This window comes from Theropithecus gelada, chromosome 5, assembly GCF_003255815.1.
Source record: "Theropithecus gelada isolate Dixy chromosome 5, Tgel_1.0, whole genome shotgun sequence".
Taxonomy (NCBI): domain Eukaryota; kingdom Metazoa; phylum Chordata; class Mammalia; order Primates; family Cercopithecidae; genus Theropithecus; species Theropithecus gelada.
Genome location: NC_037672.1, coordinates 99,722,623 through 99,742,653, shown reverse-complemented (window position 1 = coordinate 99,742,653; position 20,031 = coordinate 99,722,623). Strand labels below are relative to the sequence as shown.

Here is a 20,031-nt window from a genome sequence, read left to right as displayed (position 1 = left end):
TGTATGTGATATCAGGTAGTCAAGACTTGGTTTTGTAGTCTTCTTCTGAAATCATCACAATAAGGAAATTTTAAACATGTAATTAGATAAATTAGATTGGAAGATGGAAACAACTGCTTTAATTCAAAATAATTTCATTAAGTATATCACGGCAGTAAGTTTTACAAAGCCCAGGTCACTTCCTCTGTGGCATTCCCTACGACCACCTTTGTTTCTCTTTCAGCTGTAATTGCTTCCCGCTCTGGGGCATTTTTTATGGAAACCACCTGATCCACCTGTGCTAAATTATGATTGTTTATTGTATTGTGCATTTAAGATATAGCTATACAGTAAAGAAATCCACATTTTACGAAAAGATAGAATTATTTTTATGCAGATAAACTTTGTTTCTTAAAATAAACAAGATTCGATACTTATTCAATGTTGCCTCAGGTGTTCAGGAGAATTTTCTGAGAGGTGGGGAAGTCTCCTTGGAATTACCGTCAGATCCTATTACAGAGAAGAATCCCCCTCCCGATATGTTTGTAGTAGTAAAGCACTGTTGCCAAAAATGCCCACTTACTCTTTTTTTGTATCCCTGGGTAAGTTTACCAACCTTTTCGTGCTTTAATTTCCTCAACTATAAAATGATGGTAACAGTTGTACTTTCCTCATAGAATTATTCTAGATGAGTTCAGTATTTGAAGTGCTTAGAACAGTGCCTAGCACATTAGAAATGCTATATGCCTTTGCTGTTTCTATTTCTACTACAACCACATTGGTGATGACAATGATGATGAATCCTATTACCAACAGTTTCCCATTCATTTCATATTAATTAAAAAATATATTTGCTCCAAATGCTTTTATCTGTGCCTACAAACAAAAATCCAAAGGTGCAGATTTGCCACTAATGAAACAGTAAAGAGATGTATTGCAAGATTTAAGGTTGATTCTGAAAGTGTTGGTCCCCAAAGTGTTCGGAGTAGTGAAGTGACATTGGAGTAAATGTAAAACCTCTCAGATGGTTGCTCTGAAGTAAGCCCTCTCTGTTGGATATATATTGCAATTTTTTAAAATGTATCTGTATATATTATGACTTATTTCTCCAACGTAAATACACCTCTTAAAGACAGAAGCTGTGTTTTCCATTTCCATGTATTTCCCATAGCATTCAACAGAGTGTTCTACAGATTTCAGATGTTCAATAAATATAATGATTAGCTGCTTAGGCAGAGGTGAGAGGAGGAGAATTAGGAATAAAATGTTCTCCAGTTAATTGCAAACTGCTTTTGTACTTAAAAATGAATTTGCATTTTATCTTTTTCTACAACTTCTGGAAAGTGTTTTAGTTGGCATTTGTCTGTACAATTTGATTTGATTTTGTACAATTTTGTAAATTTCCTAGAAATCTAAATTCCTACAAAGAGTCCATCATAGGGTTTTCTATTTTTATTATTGTTTCTACATGAAAAGAAGTGTTAGTGTAAAGGCTAGCCTGTTCCATCTACACTTCATGCAATTTGTTAAGAAAATAATTAAGCTTTGGAGCTTGTAGGAACCATATTGTTACAACCTAAACCCTCCACATGGTACCTGGAACACAATGGAAACTCAATAAGTTGTTGATAAATAAACAAATCATTTAGTACAATGTCTTCATTTTATAGTTGAAGGAACTCTGTGATAACTTGCTCACTGTCACACGGTGGCATAGGAGGGATTAGAACAAATGTTCCTGATATCATCATGCTCTAGTTGTGGATTTCATATTTAAATTGTAACATGAAAAAGACTTTAAGTTTAGTCTTTGAATAACTTCCTTCATTTTAAATCTTGTGTATAAATAAATTTCTTAGGTTAATATCTGCTGCATTTTAGAAAGGCAGTAGGAAGAAGTTTATATAAGTCAAAAGGATTGTTTTAAAGGGAAAGTAAAGGAAAATGTCTGTTAGTGGCTTATTCAAGGTGTGTCAGTTGATTAATTTCCTTTCTCTCAACCATAAGTCTTATTTTCTCTGTTATGTATTATTAGGGTTTCCTAGTTACTCTAAAAGACTTTCTGTTGGAACAATTTGTTTTTTTCAAGACATAACCCATCTCCAACTTGTCTGTATTTCTGAGACTTTCAAGAAATGTTGGTTATCATTTTAATTGGTTTTCTGCTAGGATGGAAAAAAAGAGCCAAGTTCATGTACCTGTTTGAAGGGGCCCAAACTGTCAGAAATAGGGACGATTGCCTGGATGATAACGCTCTGCGATGCCCTCCACAATTTCATCGATGGCCTGGCGATTGGGGCTTCCTGCACCTTGTCTCTCCTTCAGGGACTCAGTACTTCCATAGCAATCCTATGTGAGGAATTTCCCCACGAGTTAGGTAAGGAGCTCTGCTCATATTGTAAAAGTCTGCTTACTTCTTGATTTCAGTGGAATGAGACTTTTCAGGTGACATGCTCTTAAAAGCCTTCTGATGCACTAAAATGAAGACCTTGTTGGACATTGATGATTATCTTTGATCTCATCCAGAAATTAAAAACAAAAACAAAAACAAAAACAAAACCCAACTATTCACTTGATATTTTCTTCTTCTTCTAGGAGACTTTGTGATCCTACTCAATGCAGGGATGAGCACTCGACAAGCCTTGCTATTCAACTTCCTTTCTGCATGTTCCTGCTATGTTGGGCTAGCTTTTGGCATTTTGGTGGGCAACAATTTCGCTCCAAATATTATATTTGCACTTGCTGGAGGCATGTTCCTCTATATTTCTCTGGCAGATATGGTAAGAAGCTTAAAATTTGTATTTTGTTTTAATTTAAAATTTGGAAATGAGTATCTGGATTATGAGTTAACTATTGCTGGCCTTCTGCTTTCCACAGTGCGGAAGGCCTTTCTGTTGTAATTCAAAACATTCCCATTTCAACAGATCATTCTACTTGAGTAGTTTACACTAATAGTAATTTGAAACTGATCCTCATTGATTCTTTAAAACATAATCATATTGTTTGAAGGTGAAATGATTTGTTTTTGTTGAAGTAGAGATATTTTCCTCTACCTCTATTCCCCTTGTGGCTGGCACATCTTGTCTTATAGTATGTCCCTACAGGACTTTTTCTCCCTCTTTTGTGTCTGTGTCACATTTGGAAGAGGAATAACTTATCAGAGTAAATAGCATTTTGTTATTTCAAAGTTCTAAACAGTGACAGCTTTTTGGGTTAAACTAAAACTGGTACACTAAAATTGGTAAAATTTTGACAATATTTATTTGACATAGTATATATTTATATCTGTTCAGTGTCTGTGTCTTTGCATCTGTGTGTGTGTGTGTGTGTGTGTGTGCTCAAAAGGGTGTGCATGGCTGGGTGTGGTGGCTCATGCCTGTAATCCCAGCACTTTGGGAGGCCAAGGTGGGTGGATCACAAGGTCAAGAGATCGAGACCATCCTGGCCAACGTGGTGAAACCCTGCCTCTAATAAAACTACAAAAGTTAGCTGGGCGTGGTGGCATGTGCCTGTAGTCCCAGCTACTTGGGAGTCTGAGGCAGGAGAATCGCTTGAACCCGGGAGGTAGAGGTTGCTGTGAACTGAGATCGTGCCACTGTACTCCAGCCTGACAACAGAACAAGACTCCATCTCAAAAAAAAAAAAAAAAAAAAAAGAGTGTGCATGTGTGTGTAAGAGAGAGAATATCCTGTACATTTTCAAATAAATCATGGACATCTTTCTAGAAAATGATAATATGGTAGTGTATGAAAATCAAGGACTATTTCTTTTGTATTTGGAACTGGATGTATTACATACATGATTTAATAATTTAATTTTTTTCATCTGCATTCTTACCTCCAAATTATATTTGTCTAGCTCTGTTCATTGTTCTCTGCAGACCCTCAGAAGAGCAAGGATTTCATCTCTTAGAACCAATGCTACATTTATAACTTTTTTCACAAATTAATGTCTCATACTGTCTTATAGTCGTTTTACTTTCTGATATAAGAACAGAATCTTATTAGAGTTGCTCAGTTTAAAGAAATAATGCTAAGAAATAATACTCATCCTGGAGTGAGCAAAATAGGCACAGTTCAAGGAGCTTTTCCATTCGTGGGGCTTTTCCTCTAGAAAGAGGGGATCCTGAAATTAAACAACAACAACAAGAAATCACACAGATGACTAAATAATTACAAATAATAAAAACTATGAAATAAGAAAGCAGAATATATGATGAGAGATGATAATAAAGGAATCTAGAATAAACTAGGATTGGCTAGCAGAAGTGTTTTAGCAAGATATAAGGTAAAACGTGAAGGATTTAGTCCACTGAAAAATTAGAGAAATACAAGTTCTGGTAGAGGTGATGGTAGGTGTGAAGATTTTGCTGGGTAAACTTGAGGTCGTGAAAGAATGGGATAGGTGAAGCATAGAGAACGGGTAATGGAAAAGGAGAAAGAGAACATAAAATGAGGTAAATTCCATCCCACTGATTGATTCAGTTGGGGAAAAATACTGCTTCAGTACTTTTACTCTTGGTGATGCCTGAAAGAACTAGATATTCCTATTAAGCTATCTGTTCTAAAACCTTTGAACATCCAAAGTAAATGACATCATATCGCCCCTCCCAGCATTCTATTACAGGAGCACCTTGTTTTATTGCACATTGCTTTCTTGCACATTGAAAGCTGTGGGCAACCCTGCCTCAAGCGAGTCTGTCAGTGCCATTTTTCGAATAGCATGTGCTTATTTCCTGTCTCTGTCACATTTTGTTAATTTTTGAAATATTTCAAACCTTTTCATTATTATTATGATATCTGTTTTAGCGATTTGTGATCAATGATCTATGAGGTTACTATTATGTTTCAGGGTGCCATGAACCACATTCGTATAGAATGGTGAACTTAATTGACAAATGTTGTGTGTGTTCTGCCTGCTCCCTAATCAGCCATTCTCCCATCTCCCTCTCCTTGGGCCTCCCTATTCCCTGACACACAACAATGTTGAAATTACACCAATTAATAATCCTACAGTGGCCTCTAAGTGTTCAAGTGAAAGGAAGAGCTGCACATCTATCATATTAAATCACAGGCCAAAATGATTAAGCTTAGTGAGGAGGGCATGTTGAAACCCAAGGCAGGCCAAAAGCTAGACTTTGTGTGCCAAATAGCCCAGTTGTGACTGCGAAGAAAGGATTGATGAAGGAAATTAAAAATCCTACTCCAGCGAGCACACAAATAATAAGAAAGCAAAACAGCCTATTGCTGACATGAATAAAATTTAAATGGTATGGATAGAAGATCAAAGCAGCTACAATGTTCCCATAAGCAATAGCCTATTTCAGAGCAAGGAATAACTCTCTTCAGCTCTGTGATGGCTTACAGAAGTAAAGAAACTGCGGAAGAAAAACTGGACGTTAGCAGAGGTGTGTTCATTAGGTTTAAGAAAGAAGCCATCTCTGTGACATAAAAGTGCCAGGTGAAGCCGCAAGTGCTGACGGGAAGCTGCAGAAAGTTATCCGGAAGATCTAAGATCACTGATGAAGGTGGCTACTCTAAACGAATAGATTTTCAGTGTAGCTGAAACAGCCTTCTGTTAGAAGAACATGCCATCCAGGACTTTCCACACTAGAGAGAAGAAGTCAATGACTGGTTTCAAATCTTCAAAGGACAGGCTGACTGTCTTACTAGGGACTAATGCAGCTGGTAACTTTAAGTTGAGGCCAATGATCATTTACCACTCCCCAAATCCTAGGGGCCTTAGGAATGATGCTGTATCTACTCTGTGCTCTAGAAATGGAACAACACAGCCTGGATGATAACACATCTATTTACAGCATGGTTTAGTAAATATTTTAAACCCACTGTTAGGACCTACTGCTCAGAAAAAGAAAATAAATTCCTTTCAAAACATTACTGCTCATGGACAGTGCATCAAGTCACCTAAGAGCTCTTACGGAGATGTACAAGGAGATGAATGTTGTTGTTGTGCTTGCTAACACAGCATCTATTCCGCAGTCCATGGATCAGTCCATGGAGTAGTTTGGGCCTACAAATCGTATTTTTTCAGAATAATCTGTAAGTCTATAGTTGCTGTAGATAGTGATTCCTCTGATGAATCTGGACAAAGTAACTTGAAAACTTTCTAGAAAGGACTCATCATTCTAGATGATATTAAGAACATTTGTGATTTGTGGGAGGAGTCAAAATATCCACATTAACAGAAATTGGAAAGAAGCTGATTTCAACACTCATGGATGACTTTGAGGTGTTCAGGGAAGGAAGCAACTGCAGAGGTAGTGGAAATGGCAAGATAACTAGAATAAAGGAGACTGAAGATGGGACTGAATTGCTGCAATCTCATGATTAAACTAGAATGAATGAGGGGTTGCTTCTTATGGAGGAACAAACAGTGATTTCTTGAGACAGAATCTATTCCTGGTGAACATTGCTGAAATGACATCAAAGGAATTAGAATATTCTACAAACAGAGTTTATAAAACAGGGACAGAGTTTGAGAGGATTGCCTCCAATTTGGAAATAAGTTCTACTGTGGGTAAAATGCAGTCAAACAGCATTGCACACTACAGAGAAATCTTTCATGAAAGAAATAATAAATTGATGTTGCAAATGTCATTGTTGCCTTATTTTAAGACATTTTCACAGCCAGTCCCATCTTCAGCAACCACTACTCTAATCAGTCAGCAGCCATCAAGATGGAGTCGAGACTCCACCAGGAAAAAGATTACAACTTACCGAAGGCTCGAATGATTGGTAGCATTTTTTAGCAATAAGGTATTTTTTAAAATTCTGGTATATACATTGCCTTTTTAGATATTATGCTATTGTACACTTAATAGTCTACAGTATAATGCAACTATATCTATTGTATGCACTGGGAAACCCGAGAATTCATGTAACTTACTTTATTGAGATGTTTGCTTTATCACACTGTTCTGGAACCAGACCCACACTATCTCTGAGGTATGCCTCTAAGTGACTGTTTTGTGGTTTGCCACAAGATGGCAACAATTATCTAACAATATATCTGTCTTCTAGTTTCCAGAGATGAATGATATGCTGAGAGAAAAGGTAACTGGAAGAAAAACCGATTTCACCTTCTTCATGATTCAGAATGCTGGAATGTTAACTGGATTCACAGCCATTCTGCTCATTACCTTGTATGCAGGAGAAATCGAATTGGAGTAATAGAAAATGGAAGATGGTGTTGTTAATAAAGGCATTTAATAGATAAAAACATCTCCAAAAGGGATTTTGAAGCTGATCCTATTTAGTTAAAAAGATAATTTTGCTTTCAACTGTAGGTCAAGAAAACTAATTATTGGTGTCAGTCTGTGAAATAGTCCATTATTTGTTGTTAAAAATGCTTCAGAAGGTTTTCAGTGTCAGTCGGAGATGCCTGGTATATAGGAATCTTTGGGAAATGCCTATTTTTCAGTATTTCATGCATACTGGATATCACCATGAAGCAAGAGACATGCATTCTATAATCATGTAGACACTCAGACTCGGGAAAATACAAGTTACCTCTTGAAAGCCTTTAAAACTCTATGGTAGGATCAAAGGTTCAAGTGGTTTCAGAGAGGTTTTATTTCAATTAATTTGTTCTAGTGCTTTCAAGAGCAAGTACATCAAAATGTAGAAGGTAAAATGTATGCAACACTAATGTAAATGATTCCAAGTCTTTAAAGAGCCAAAGAAAAAAAGATTTCTCACAACTTTTTGTTCTGTTTTGTATTTCAATTAGGAACTTACAGGATTATTTTGAAAACCGTTCTAAAATAATAGGAGTTAGGAAATTAATAAAGTTTTGCTAGCCCTGCTAAGTTCAGGCTTAGAGACTTATCGCTAAGTGTAAACTTCACCAGATTCACGAAAAGCTGGATAGCTTTTTTTCTGACTTATGTTGTGGTTGCACCCCTCACAAATGGCAGAACAGTATGTAAAGCTGGTAACACCTCAGTTTCAGTGCACCATGTGTTTGCTTTGTGAAGGTGAAGAATATGTTGGTTTAGAGAAAGAAATTGGATGTAATTTTATGCAATTTACTTTTAAAGACGAACATAATTATTTAGCAGAGAATATTTTAATAAATGCAAAACAACAGCTGGACTGCTGTACATCAAGGACTGATTAACTGGAAAACATATGTTCCTTATGTGTGATCGAGAGCCGTTCAGAAAAGACTTCTTTTGTGTTCAGCCTACACTTTTCCATATGGTATACCTTGAAAAAAATTAGCACACCATGGTTACTTTTCTACCTTTTATAAAAGATAGAGCCTGTTTACTCATTTAGAAGATAGAGAAAATTGGTCTAAAATTGAACATCTTAGATTCACACTCCCAAGTCACTTAGGGAAAGATGATTTGATGGTGAGGAAAATGATGGACAAAGCCCAACAATGATCTCAGGAATTACATTTTCCAACAGACCAAAAAATGTTTTCACGTAGCAGCAATGCGGATTTGGTGAATATTTAATATATATTTTAGTATATATTTCACTTTATGAACTCCAATTAAAAATTGTTTGACCAAATAGTAAACACCTTTTGAAACCATGCATTGTGTCATTTGTTATTTAATATGGGTCCTGTTGAGTGACTACCATGTATCTGGTATTATGGGGGAAAAATATAAATAGGAAATCAGTGATGTGCTCAAACTGCAAATCTAACCCTGCCATGGCTTATTTCTATACCAGTTGCTTAGCATGGCCAACCCGAGAGTCCACTATTTTAATAGTCCCTGAATAGTAGTATGATGATTTCTCATTGCTTAGTAGGGCCCTACCTAGTAGACTGTTTCTGATTTACCACATCTAAAAGGGTTTCTTTAATGAGGTGCTTAAAGTTTTAAAAAGTGAACTAGTTGAGAAGAGCCAAAACAGCACCACGAGTTTACCAGACAGTTAACATAGGTGTATCAACAGCTGATTACTGATGGCCTGTGCCAGGGGAACATTAACTGCCAGTCTGTCCTCCATACTCTGGTTGGCATCATCTTCCTTTAGGTCTCACTTTGGAGACCAGACTTCTGTGTTCATTTAAGGTCCATTACAGTAAAGAGGTTCTTAACCCTATAATAAATAAGATTCTCCAACACTGATGTTACTACAGCTGCTTTCTCACTGACACTTTGCCTTCCACACAACTGTGGGTGGCAATGTCTGTGTTGGATTGCTTTTCCTTAGCTTCCTTTCTGTGCCGGGTATGCACAAGGCATTCTCTCATGGCCATTTCTCTTCCATATTGGAAATTTCCAATTCTGGATGTTCCCAGAATCAGTGAGTTAATGAGTAAGATTTCAGGCAAGCTAAGACAGCTGGATAAACTGAAGACTTCAAATACCTGTTTCATTAATTCTAAGACATGCATTTCCCCAAATGGTATGCTGTAATCATCGACAGCCGGGTAGCATTGTGAAGGTAGTTATACGTGCCTGAATATGAAAATCATCTGTTGCAATCTGGTAATGCTAAGAAAATGCCAGTAGCACTGTGTTTAGGATTCGATGGTGTATGATAACAGGGGATTATCTATGTTAGGTTTACTTTCCTTCTTATAAAAGTGTGGAAGGAGCAGTGCAGGACTGGCATGGCAGTTCCATGGTGGTTGGGAACCCAGACTCCTTTGATCTGTCAGCTCTGCCATCTTTAGCTTGTGACTCCCACCTTGAAGATTGCTTCATGCTCTAAGGTGGTTGCTAGAGATTCAGCCTTAAGGTCTAAATTCTACATAGCCAGAAGGAGTAATGGGTAGAAAGGCAAAAAGTTCACACCCAGCTCTTCATCCCACTTTAAGGAGCCTCCAACAATCTCCACTTGTATTCAATTACCAGTATTAATCACATGGCCATACCAATCTTCAGGAGAAGCTGAGAAACATTGCTTTCAGCTGGATACACTACCAGCAATAAAATCAGAATTCTCTTACTGAAAAGAAGCCCCGAATGGATGTCGGCTGTCTCAGGTACAGACAGGCTTGTATCAGTTTAGTTCAGAAGCTTATGACTCCAGATGGTTCTTATGCAGCCAGTTTACGGAACTGCTTTTTGTAGGGATTCTCATGACTTGTTTCAGATCAATCCCTTGTCACTTTAACTATTTTAATTCTACTGGTCCGTCTGAGCAGTTTTGCCTAATAACCAGTATTATTCTTTACACACTTGTACTACTTGTCTTTATAGTTTCTCTGTCTTAACCTCTTGCGAGTAGTATTTATTTACCTTGAAGAAATCCTATGTTTTTCACAGGATGATCTAAATTCTAAGGAAATGGAAACAAAACTCTTTTTCTATGGACTTTGATCTTTCTGTTTAAAGCTCTTCTGATTACTGGAGCCATATCCAGAACTATGAAACTAAGTACTATTAGCACATACTGGCAAAAATAAATGTAAAAAGCCACTTATTTCTCCCCCTGCCCCATGTGGGTTATTATAGCTAGTCAGTACAAGAAAAGTTGGATCTGAATAGTTTATCATCTGATTCTTGTAGATAATTAAATGGGCTACTGGTGACATCAAATCTCAACTTCATTTACTTTGGATATATATACGGTAAGAATACCAAGGAACAATTTTAATGGGCAGGGCTTGCATGTTTTAAAGTTTATACAATGGCTTAATTCCTTCTGCAGTGACTGTGCATGTTATCCCCACAATAGTATAGACCAACTAGTAGTAAAACCCCAGTGAGGCAACACGTGGATAATTTATTGCCATGCTTAGGGTCACCAGCAGGATGTTTGCTTAGGGGTCATAGGAAAGAAAAATAAAGATGAAAAGTTATGGAAATCTTGGAAGAATTCAAAAAGGAAATTCTTCCTTCTCTCAAAAAGCTGAGGAAGTTTATAAAACTTGTTTCAGTCTGTATTTTGTGGCAAGCTCCATTAGCAGACCTCACAGACACTGCGGATGGTGTCTGACTTCCAGGAAATAGAGAGGCTCAGAGGAGGGCTGCAAAGTGCCTTTGCAGGTGAAGTGAGGAGAGTTGTTGCTACCTCAGCTTGACCTTCAGTCCTAGAGTTTGTTGGGACAAAGGGTAGTTGGATATTCCCTTGGTCTAGTGTGAGCCGAGTGGTGTATAAGATCTGGTTTGGAACAATTTAAAATCTTGTGTAAGAGGGGTGCTATCTTGAAAATAGAAGGTCAGTACTGAGTGGACTTCTGGAAAACCAAGGACTAAGTCATGTGGGGCAATTGGAGAACTAGATTACATCACTTGGCAGGAGCCCCTCTGAAGAATCCCAAAAGTGCCTATAAGAGAATGGTTAGTCTTAAGCATTTGTCAGACAGCATTAAGCCACATTTTGACAGTATCTGTCAAGTATGAACGTTTTTATCCCCTCTTTTCTTTCCTTCATCTAAGCACTTAACCCTGGAGGGGCCAAAAGCCAATTAGCGAACAGTAGAGAGTGAGGAAATAGAAGGATTCCTTCTCAGAAGTCTTACCTTTGAATACAAATTGAATTACGGATTGATGCATTGGATTGGACACTTTCTATAATTGACTTGAGACTATGTGTCTTCAAGTGATTGTAGGATTTTATATTCCCCCAAAGTCCTGGGTCAGAATAGCCATTGTGCCACCCCAAGTTTCATCCAGGGGTAGGAGAAGGGCTAGCCAGTCCTTCTCCCCCAAGAAGACTTACAAGGACAATGAGGAACAAAATTAAAGTTGTTTAGTTACCCCTATGAGAACTGCATGTTAATGTACTGATTATATCTGCCCTTTAAAAATTAGTACTTACAACAAGCCTGTGAAATGGGTTCTATTTTTAATACTAGGCCGGTCTGCAGGTGAGAAGTTGCAAAGGAACCACATGCTCAGGGCTGCAGCCAGGCAAGACCATGATCAAAGCCCTCCCACCCACACTGCTGACCTCTTGCAGCAGCTGCAAACAGCAGGAGAGCCCCTTCCTCTTGCAGTATCCCTCCAGCGCCCTCTACTGAGACAGCTCAATATCCTGCTCACTGTAATGGATGGGTGCTAAAGGAATTCTATTCATTATGACAGAGCATGTATTTAGAGTGAATCTGGAGTTCAGCGGCAGTGAGCTGATAAGTGGCACAGGGAGACATTACTCTGTGACAAATGACATCATTCTGTGGTGATGGGACTTCGTGCATTTGCTATGTTGGGGATATAGACTTTTCAACTGTACAGGGTGGGGATCCACTCTCTACCCCTTCTGTATCCTTCCCCAGAGACTGACCCACATGGACCTCAATGGGTAATAGCCAAATGGAGAACTTCAACAAGAGACTGGAGGAAGTGAGGAGAGAAAGGATAGAGTATCGATTTCCTTGACTATCCTCCTATTGGGTATCCTTGGGCTGCCTGTTTTGCTCAAGAAGGCCTGCTCCAGAGAAAAGCTTCTTAAAATATCTGTGGTGAAGGCCCAGCATGTTTTCCTTATTTCCAATTTATCAATAGCTGGCACTTCTGTAAATAGATAGAATTGAAAGAAATTACTAGAAAAATTAAATACAATTAAAAATAAAGATATAGGCCAGGTGTGGTGGCTCGTGCTTGTAATCTCAGCACTTTGGGAGGCTGAGGTGGGCAGATCACGAGGTCAGGAGTTTGAGACCAGCCTGGCCAACACAGTGAAACCCCCTCTCTACTTAAAAAAAAAAGAAAAAATTAGCTGGGGGTGGTGGCAGTCACCTGTAATCCCAGTTACTCAGGAGGCTGAGGCAGAAGAACTGAACTTAGGAGGCAGAGGTTGCCGTGAGCCAAGATCATGTCTCTGCACTTTAGCATGGGTAACAGAACAAGACTCCATCTCGGGGGGGGAAAAAAAAAAAGACATAGAAAATCCAACCCTATTTTTATTATTAGATAAACCTCATTTTTTATTAGACACAATTATTCTATGGAATTGCTGTTGAAGTTTATAAATGCTTATTCTCAATTTCTGTACCTAGTTCATCTAAAAAACAGTTGCTGGGTCAGCATCTGCCTGTGGATTCCTCTCCTTTGGTTTTGGTGCCCGCTATCTCTCTGTCCCTTTGGCCTAGGGGTAGTAACAGCTCTGCTGTCTTCAGCCCTGCATTCATGTAGCATCACTTGTGGTTTCCCTGTACCCCACTTGCATGTTTGTAACTAGTCCCTTTGTAAATTATTGGACCTGCCTCACCTTATCCTCATTTGAGCATGGCGGTTGTTTGTTTCCCTTGTGGCTGTGATTGATCAGCAGTAAATGTCTTATTCTGGAAGAGGAGGTGACTGTGTGAATTTGGCAGGAGAAAGAATACACTACAAGTAGGTAGATGGGAGTGAAGTTGCTACTCACTGAAAGCAAGGAGAAAATTTATGGGGATGAAAGATGATAAGAAGTCATTATCATTAAATGTTTTAGGGTAACCAAGATGGAATTGGGTTAGATTAATTTGTACGAATAACTATGCATACAGAGAAAAATATCTAGGATATTTTGAGAGACTAGTTATAAGTGGACTTATCACATTTCTGGCAGATAAGAATCTTTTGACTAGATAAAAGACTGTAACCAACTGTCTGACAACACGTCCTTAAGCATCAATCATCACGTATTTTTAAATAAAGACATAGATTTCTAGATGGGGAAGAATGAATACATTTTTATGATTGTTTATTGAACTGTTTATGCCCTATGGGAATCTTTCTCATGTAGATGTATCTATAGGTCACATTCCCTCACTTAAAGCATACTATGAAGTGTTACGTGGAATATCTGAGTGAGAACACCGGGACGGCTGCTTGTGACCATATTGCTGAGACATTCCATTCATTCACAGCGATGCTTATATATAGACAATGTTTTTTCCTTGGGAGTCATTATATGTGCTAACTTTAATGGTGTTACTCTAACAATTATGTACGAGCTTGTTAATGAACTGGGAAACATTGATTTTAGAAGCCTTAGAAACTGGAGGAAGGTGCTTCATGTGGATCTTTCTACTTTTTGTATCTTTTGTGTCTCCATGAAAAAATCTTTTAATTTGTGAAAAGTAAGTCTCAGAAATCATGTCTAAGCATTTTGTAGAAGGATGCATGTGAGAAAAAGCACCTGCACTGTCATAGCGATCCTTTGGTGTTTTAAGATGAAAAAGTTCAAAGCATTTTAGAATAGTCATAAAGATGACATTGTATAAGTTAGGAGCTGGTTGTCCTGTTACTTCGTGGTGACAAAACTGGTGAAAGTGGTATTATGTTTGGATATATTTGGAGCAATGCACTTCTGTTGATAGTGCCTGCCTACCTTGACTTCTGCACTTCTCCATGTAAAAGCTTCACTCTTTCTTTTAGAAACTGGTTTCTCCCAACCGCTACTGAAGATTGTCAACCAATGCACTTAACCTCACCAGTTAGCCACAAGCTGGGCAAGTCACCCAGTCTGGGTCAGTTGTAATCTTTACACAGAAACTTCTAAGGATGTGGAGAGCCAAAGCTCTTGCCTCTTGTATTTGACACCAGGAGCTGCTGGTGGTCATGTTCCTGGCACAAGGGGAAACCTGGGAAAATGAGATGGGTGCTGAGAAAGGAGTAGAAGCTATGGGGACTGGATGGAGAGAGTTGTTGTGTTGTCCTTGGTTCCAGTTCCTGACATCCTTAATACTTTTCAGTTATTTTTCTTTAGTTCCTTCAATTTTGTAAGTTACCCAAGTTATTCTAATATCTTAGTAAGTCCTTTTTGGCTTTAGCTGATTTGATTTGAGTTTCTGTTTCTTGCAATAAAATTTTTCTAATTAATACAGCAGTTAAATATTGAGATATTTATTTCAAACAAAATTCCCAGCTCTTGAATTTAGCACAGTTCCTCAGCACTTTCTGGAACTCCACTATCAATGTCAGGAGTCAACTTCCTAGGCAGAGTATAGTAAAATCTCTATTATGTTCCAGTAGTGGGGAGTGAAAATCTTTCAAAACTCGTGGATAATTTCTATTTATTTTTATTTCACTTTGGAAGACATAGAAACATTGTACATATTTTACATGTTTTCATTTAGCACAATTAATACATCGAAAGTGAAGGTTGTGCCTCAGTGATAACTATGAGAGGGTAACTAACATTTGATGCCACTGAAAAGTTTTGGAGCCAAAAGGGGCCTCAATCTATAACCTAAACAACCTTGAGTTCAGAACAGATAATGGTGTTGAAATAATATTCTATGTATAGAACCATATGATTTCTAACAGCAGGAGCAGGATAACTGAGGGAATAACTTACATACCTTGACAAGCCATGCAAAATCAGACTTTATAGATAACTCCAAGGAAGATGTTTAATGTAGGATGTGAATCTAGGCCACATTTCATACATCATGTGTTCACAGAAAAAATGCAGTCTCTTAGCAACCATCACCTGGTTGTCAAGTTATTATTTGATTTTTATAGACATCTGGCTTTTTGAGGCACATGCCTCACTGATATTTAAGCATAATATCTAGGTTAGTGTTGAAATAATTATATTTCACTTCCTTCCAAATAATACTTAAAAATTAACTGTTCAAACTTTGCCTCTTTTTTGAAATTGTGATAAACCATTGTAGGGAACTATGGTAGAGAATAAGGAAAAAAATTCTGAGCTTGTTCTTCTGTGAATGAATGAATGAATGAATTCATTTGTTCAATAAAACACATATTCAATGTCCACTGATGCTAGGCCTGGAGATATAAAAATAAATCAGAGCTCATCTCTGCTCTCAAGGGTATCCTGGCATGTGGAAAACCAATAATACCACAAATCAGAGTGTTATGTTAGAGAACATGGGCGGTCAACTCAACAGTAATTGTGCACAACTGGGAGAATTCTCCTTGGGTTGGAAGAGGAGTCAGTGAAAAATACTTCACAGAGGAGGGAGCGTTTGACTATTTGACTTAGGTTTAATGAATAACGTCTAATTCATTTCTCATCAGACCTCTTCTCTCCTCTTGGTTCCAGGAGCCTTATCCTGTGACTTAACTTGAACTCTTTTGCAATTAATGATACCAAAAGAGAACTGTAGAGTGTAAATATGTGTTGGGGGTAAGGTGTTCCAGATAGTTGTGATTAATAACATTACTACAGGGAGAAAGGAAATGCAAACAATCACATTAATACTAACTGAAGAAAGGCAGGCTACTCAGAGGTATGCACACTAAAGCCACACTTTTTGTTATATATGTATGTATGTATACATAACATATACATATGGGAAAAATATTTTCTAGTACATTAGTAGGGGATAGCTCTATGGGATTATGAATCATTTTAAATTGGTTCTTTTTAAAATGTTAATGTTGTCTCAATTTTTTTCAATAAACACACGCTTACCAGTAAATTAGAAGAGAAATTAGAAGAAGTCTTGGTGGGATTTTTGAATTATTCAAAATACATTGTTTTTAATGCTTTCCAATTTTCTTCAATGAACATGTATTCTAAAAAAAGCTAATAGATGTGATTAGGAAAAAGGAGAAAAGCTAACAACTTAGAGGACTGAAAGATTACGGAAACATGGTAATTCACACGCTTAAAACTTTACTATGTTCCTTCTCTTTGTCTGTCAGGCAAAATAGTAATTGTATTATCTGGAATATTTCACCTCCACATCTCTGCAATACCAGTGCTTTCAACAGTGATTGGTTAGAGGTAGGCATATGACATAGTTATGACCACTGAGACATGATGCTGTCTGTGCTGTGAAGTATCTCAAAAGGAGTAAGGAAGATACAGCCTCTTCTTTCTAGGGACTTTGTTTGTAGTGTGACACCTGGAGCAGCCATTTTGCTACTGTTTTGTTTTGAATTGTGTCCCCCACCCCCGAAAAAAGATATGTTTGAGTTCTAATCCCCAGGATCTCAGAATGTGACCTTATTTGGAAATAGAGTCATTGCAAATGTAATTCGTTAAGATGAACTCATACTGGAGTAGAGTGGGTTCCTAATCTAGTATGACTGGCATTCTTACTAAAAAGAGAAATTTGAATACTGGCTACACCATGTAAAGATTAAGGCAGAGATCGTGGTGATGCATCTACAATGTCAACAATTGCCAGCAAACCATCAGAATCTGGGAGGGAGGTATGGAATGGACTCTGTCTTGCAGCCCTAAGAAGGAACCAATTCTGTGCATGCCTGAATCTTGAACTTCCAGCCTCCACAACTGTGAGATGATACATTTTTGTTATTTAAGCTACATAGTTGTGGCACTTTATTACTGCAGTCCTAGCAGACTAATACAGCTACCTTGAGAGGAAATAGCATTGGGATGAAGGTGATGTGCTGAAGAAGCACAGCAGAAAGTGGAAAGATGGTCCAGGAGGACCTCCTTAGCCATTGAATTGACAAGCCTCTTCCCTGGAGTCCCTCTTCCCCGGGATTTTTTTTGGTATGTGTAATAATCACTTTTCCTAATGGTGCAAACCATTTTGAGTTGCCCTTTGGCTACTAGTAATTAAAGCGAACTAACCAAGTCAGCCCTCCCCAGTGTTCCTTTTTACAATCTAAATTCTGATGTCCAACTCCTCCCTGGGTCACTCACTGTCCCCATCTGTCTATAGATCTAAAGAAGAAAAAGAAGAATAAATCCTTTTTTCCCCAAGAGATCTCTCTGCTTTTGTGAAAAACAGAAAGGATGGCATTATCTAACTTTTCTCATCATTAGAAGTCAAGCCCGGCCATGACTCCCGTTATGACATTTTGATGGCCACATTTTATGAGAAAAGCCCAAACAGACAGACGTGTCTGTCAATTCTTTCATTCTTTGCATTCTTTCCTTGACTGTGCCTTAGAGAGTGTTTGATTATTGCAGGGTAGATGGAAAAGAAGCAAGTTCTGGCCTATGCTCTAGTTCCTCACTTTCTGGAGTTATCTTTTGGGCCTGGAGTCTCTTGGAGTGAGGAAAGGAAGCCATTTGTACACTCTACTGTGGTAGCAATAAACTTCATACTCTTAGGAGGCTGCGTGCCATCTTCAAGAGGAAGAGAATGAAGAGGTTAAGAATTATGCCATCGAAATGTGCTGCTCTGGCATATTGACTATGTTGAATTAAAGATATTTAAAAAATATCAGACATGAGGAGGTCACTCTGATCTTAATTCTGTGTCTTAACGGCAGGAGATGAAATTCTTTCATGAGAGATGGCCTCCCTGTCACAGAAGGAATACCATTCTCCTTATCAAGGATGAGAAATTAAAGCCGAGAGAATTCTGTATAGACCTTGTTCAAGTAATTCTTATATTTTAAGCCTCCCCACAAAATTGAGCTGCCTTTTCAAAATGTACTGTCCTTTGTGCAACCAGTGTGGAAGCGATTGACTCTCACTGCTTCCTTGGATCTTCTTTTCCCTATATGGGCTCTTATGTCCTGTAAAACATGTATTAAATAAATTTGTATGCTTTTCTCCTGTTAACCCATCTTACATCAATTTAATTCTTGGGCCCAGGTAGGACCCTAAGAGGATGGAGGTTGAGTTTTTCCACCTCTGCAAGAGAAAAGAGAGCTGCCCAGACCACCAGGGCAAATCTTTGATTTCCCAGGCTTCGAAGTGGGCACTGTGTCTGAACCTGGCCCTCTGAAACTTCCTCTTCCTGGACATCCCAGCTGCTGATGTAAGTTGCCCCTGCACTGGCTCAGGGCTGGGACATTAAGGAATTTCCCTTTTGTTGACATAACAGTAGGATGGCTATAGCTAACAACAATACATTATTTAGTTTCAAATAACTAGAAGGAGGATATGCATGTTCCCAACACAAAGAAATGACAACTATTTGAGATGATGGATATGCTAATAACCTTAATCTGATTCCTATACATTATATGCATTACATATGCATACCTTGTATGTATAATATCACTATGTACCCCATAAATATGTGCAATTATGTGTCAATTAAGTAAATTTAAACAAAGATTCCTATGGTTTTATCATTTTCATGTGGCTTCCCTGTGTCTTTTAAGCTGCTAAAGTAACTCACACTTCCACAGAGGATCTGGATTTGGGGGAAGAGAATAATTATTTATACTCACATGAACTCTTCAGTCCGTGATCACCAGGCAGAACTCCTAACTGGTACCCTGCCTCCATTTGTGTTGCAAGTCATGGGTTTGAGGGAGCTCCTGAAAAAGCTTTGGAGTTTTTACCCAGGAATGCTGGTCTGGGTTCTCATCTTATTTACTCATTCATTTAAGAAATGGTGATGGATTGGCCAGGCACGGTGGCTCACGCCTAATCCCAGCACTTTGGGAGGCCGAGGCTGGCGGATCACGAGGTCAGGAGATCAAAACCATCCTGGCTAACATGGTGAAACCCCGTCTCTACTAAAAATACAAAAAAAAAAAAAAAAAAGTAGCAAGTAGCTGAGTGTGGTGGCGGGCGCCTTGTAGTCCCTGTTACTCGCGAGACTGAGACAGGAGAATGACATGAATCCGGGAAGCGGAGCTTGCAGTGAGCTGTGATAGCACTACTGCACTCCAGCCTGGGTAACAGAGCAAGATTCCGTCTCAAAAAAAAAAAAAAAAAAAAAAAAATAGAAATGTTGATGGATTGATATTCAGAGAAAGGTATTTTTGAAGCTGGTGTTTTTCTCCTGATGAATAAAGAATGGGAAATGATTTCCTTGAATGCTGTGGTTATCAAAGTTGAAATTAATGATTGTGAAGTATCCTTACAAAACTTGTGAGAGTAAAAAGCTTTCTTAAAAGGGTGCAAAGAAACTAGATTATTCTTCAGCCTAGTTATAACATATAGAACTTGCTACTTACAGATGAGTATAAAAATAGGTAATATTGATCAGAGAACATTTTATTAAATATAACACATGGTTTTTGGTGCTGACTTATTGTCAATCAATAAGTATTAGCCACTAAGTGCTTCTATTTAAATTATAAGTTATATTATTTATGTCATTTACCACTTATACTGTCACTTACTAAGTAAGTATTACTTCTGTTAAAAGTAATTTTCCAGGCTGGTTACAATGACTCATGCCTGTAATCCCAGCACTTTGGGAGGCAGAGGTGGGAGGAGCACTTGAGGCCAGGAGTTCAAAGAAGCTTGGGCAACATAGCAAGGGCCTGTC

The 20,031-nt window shown here is 38.2% G+C and overlaps 1 protein-coding gene across 2 annotated transcripts in view; it reads left to right on the top strand.

Moving 5' to 3' along the window:
* SLC39A8 (solute carrier family 39 member 8) overlaps positions 1 to 18,865 on the top strand; it is a 92,245-nt gene extending 73,380 nt beyond the window's left edge. Inside the window, exons 7-11 of one of the 2 annotated variants that reach the window (XM_025386139.1) lie at positions 2,149 to 2,356; positions 2,575 to 2,759; positions 7,020 to 7,052; positions 10,481 to 10,542; positions 16,520 to 18,865. In XM_025386139.1, coding sequence (XP_025241924.1) covers positions 2,149 to 2,356; positions 2,575 to 2,759; positions 7,020 to 7,052; positions 10,481 to 10,542; positions 16,520 to 16,613 — 582 coding nt within the window. In that variant the 3' untranslated portion in view covers positions 16,614 to 18,865. Of the gene's footprint in view, positions 1 to 2,148; positions 2,357 to 2,574; positions 2,760 to 7,019; positions 8,545 to 10,480; positions 10,543 to 16,519 lie in introns of those variants that run through there. The other variant, XM_025386140.1, reaches the window with a different exon arrangement.
* The last annotated feature ends 1,166 nt before the right edge of the window (positions 18,866 to 20,031 follow it).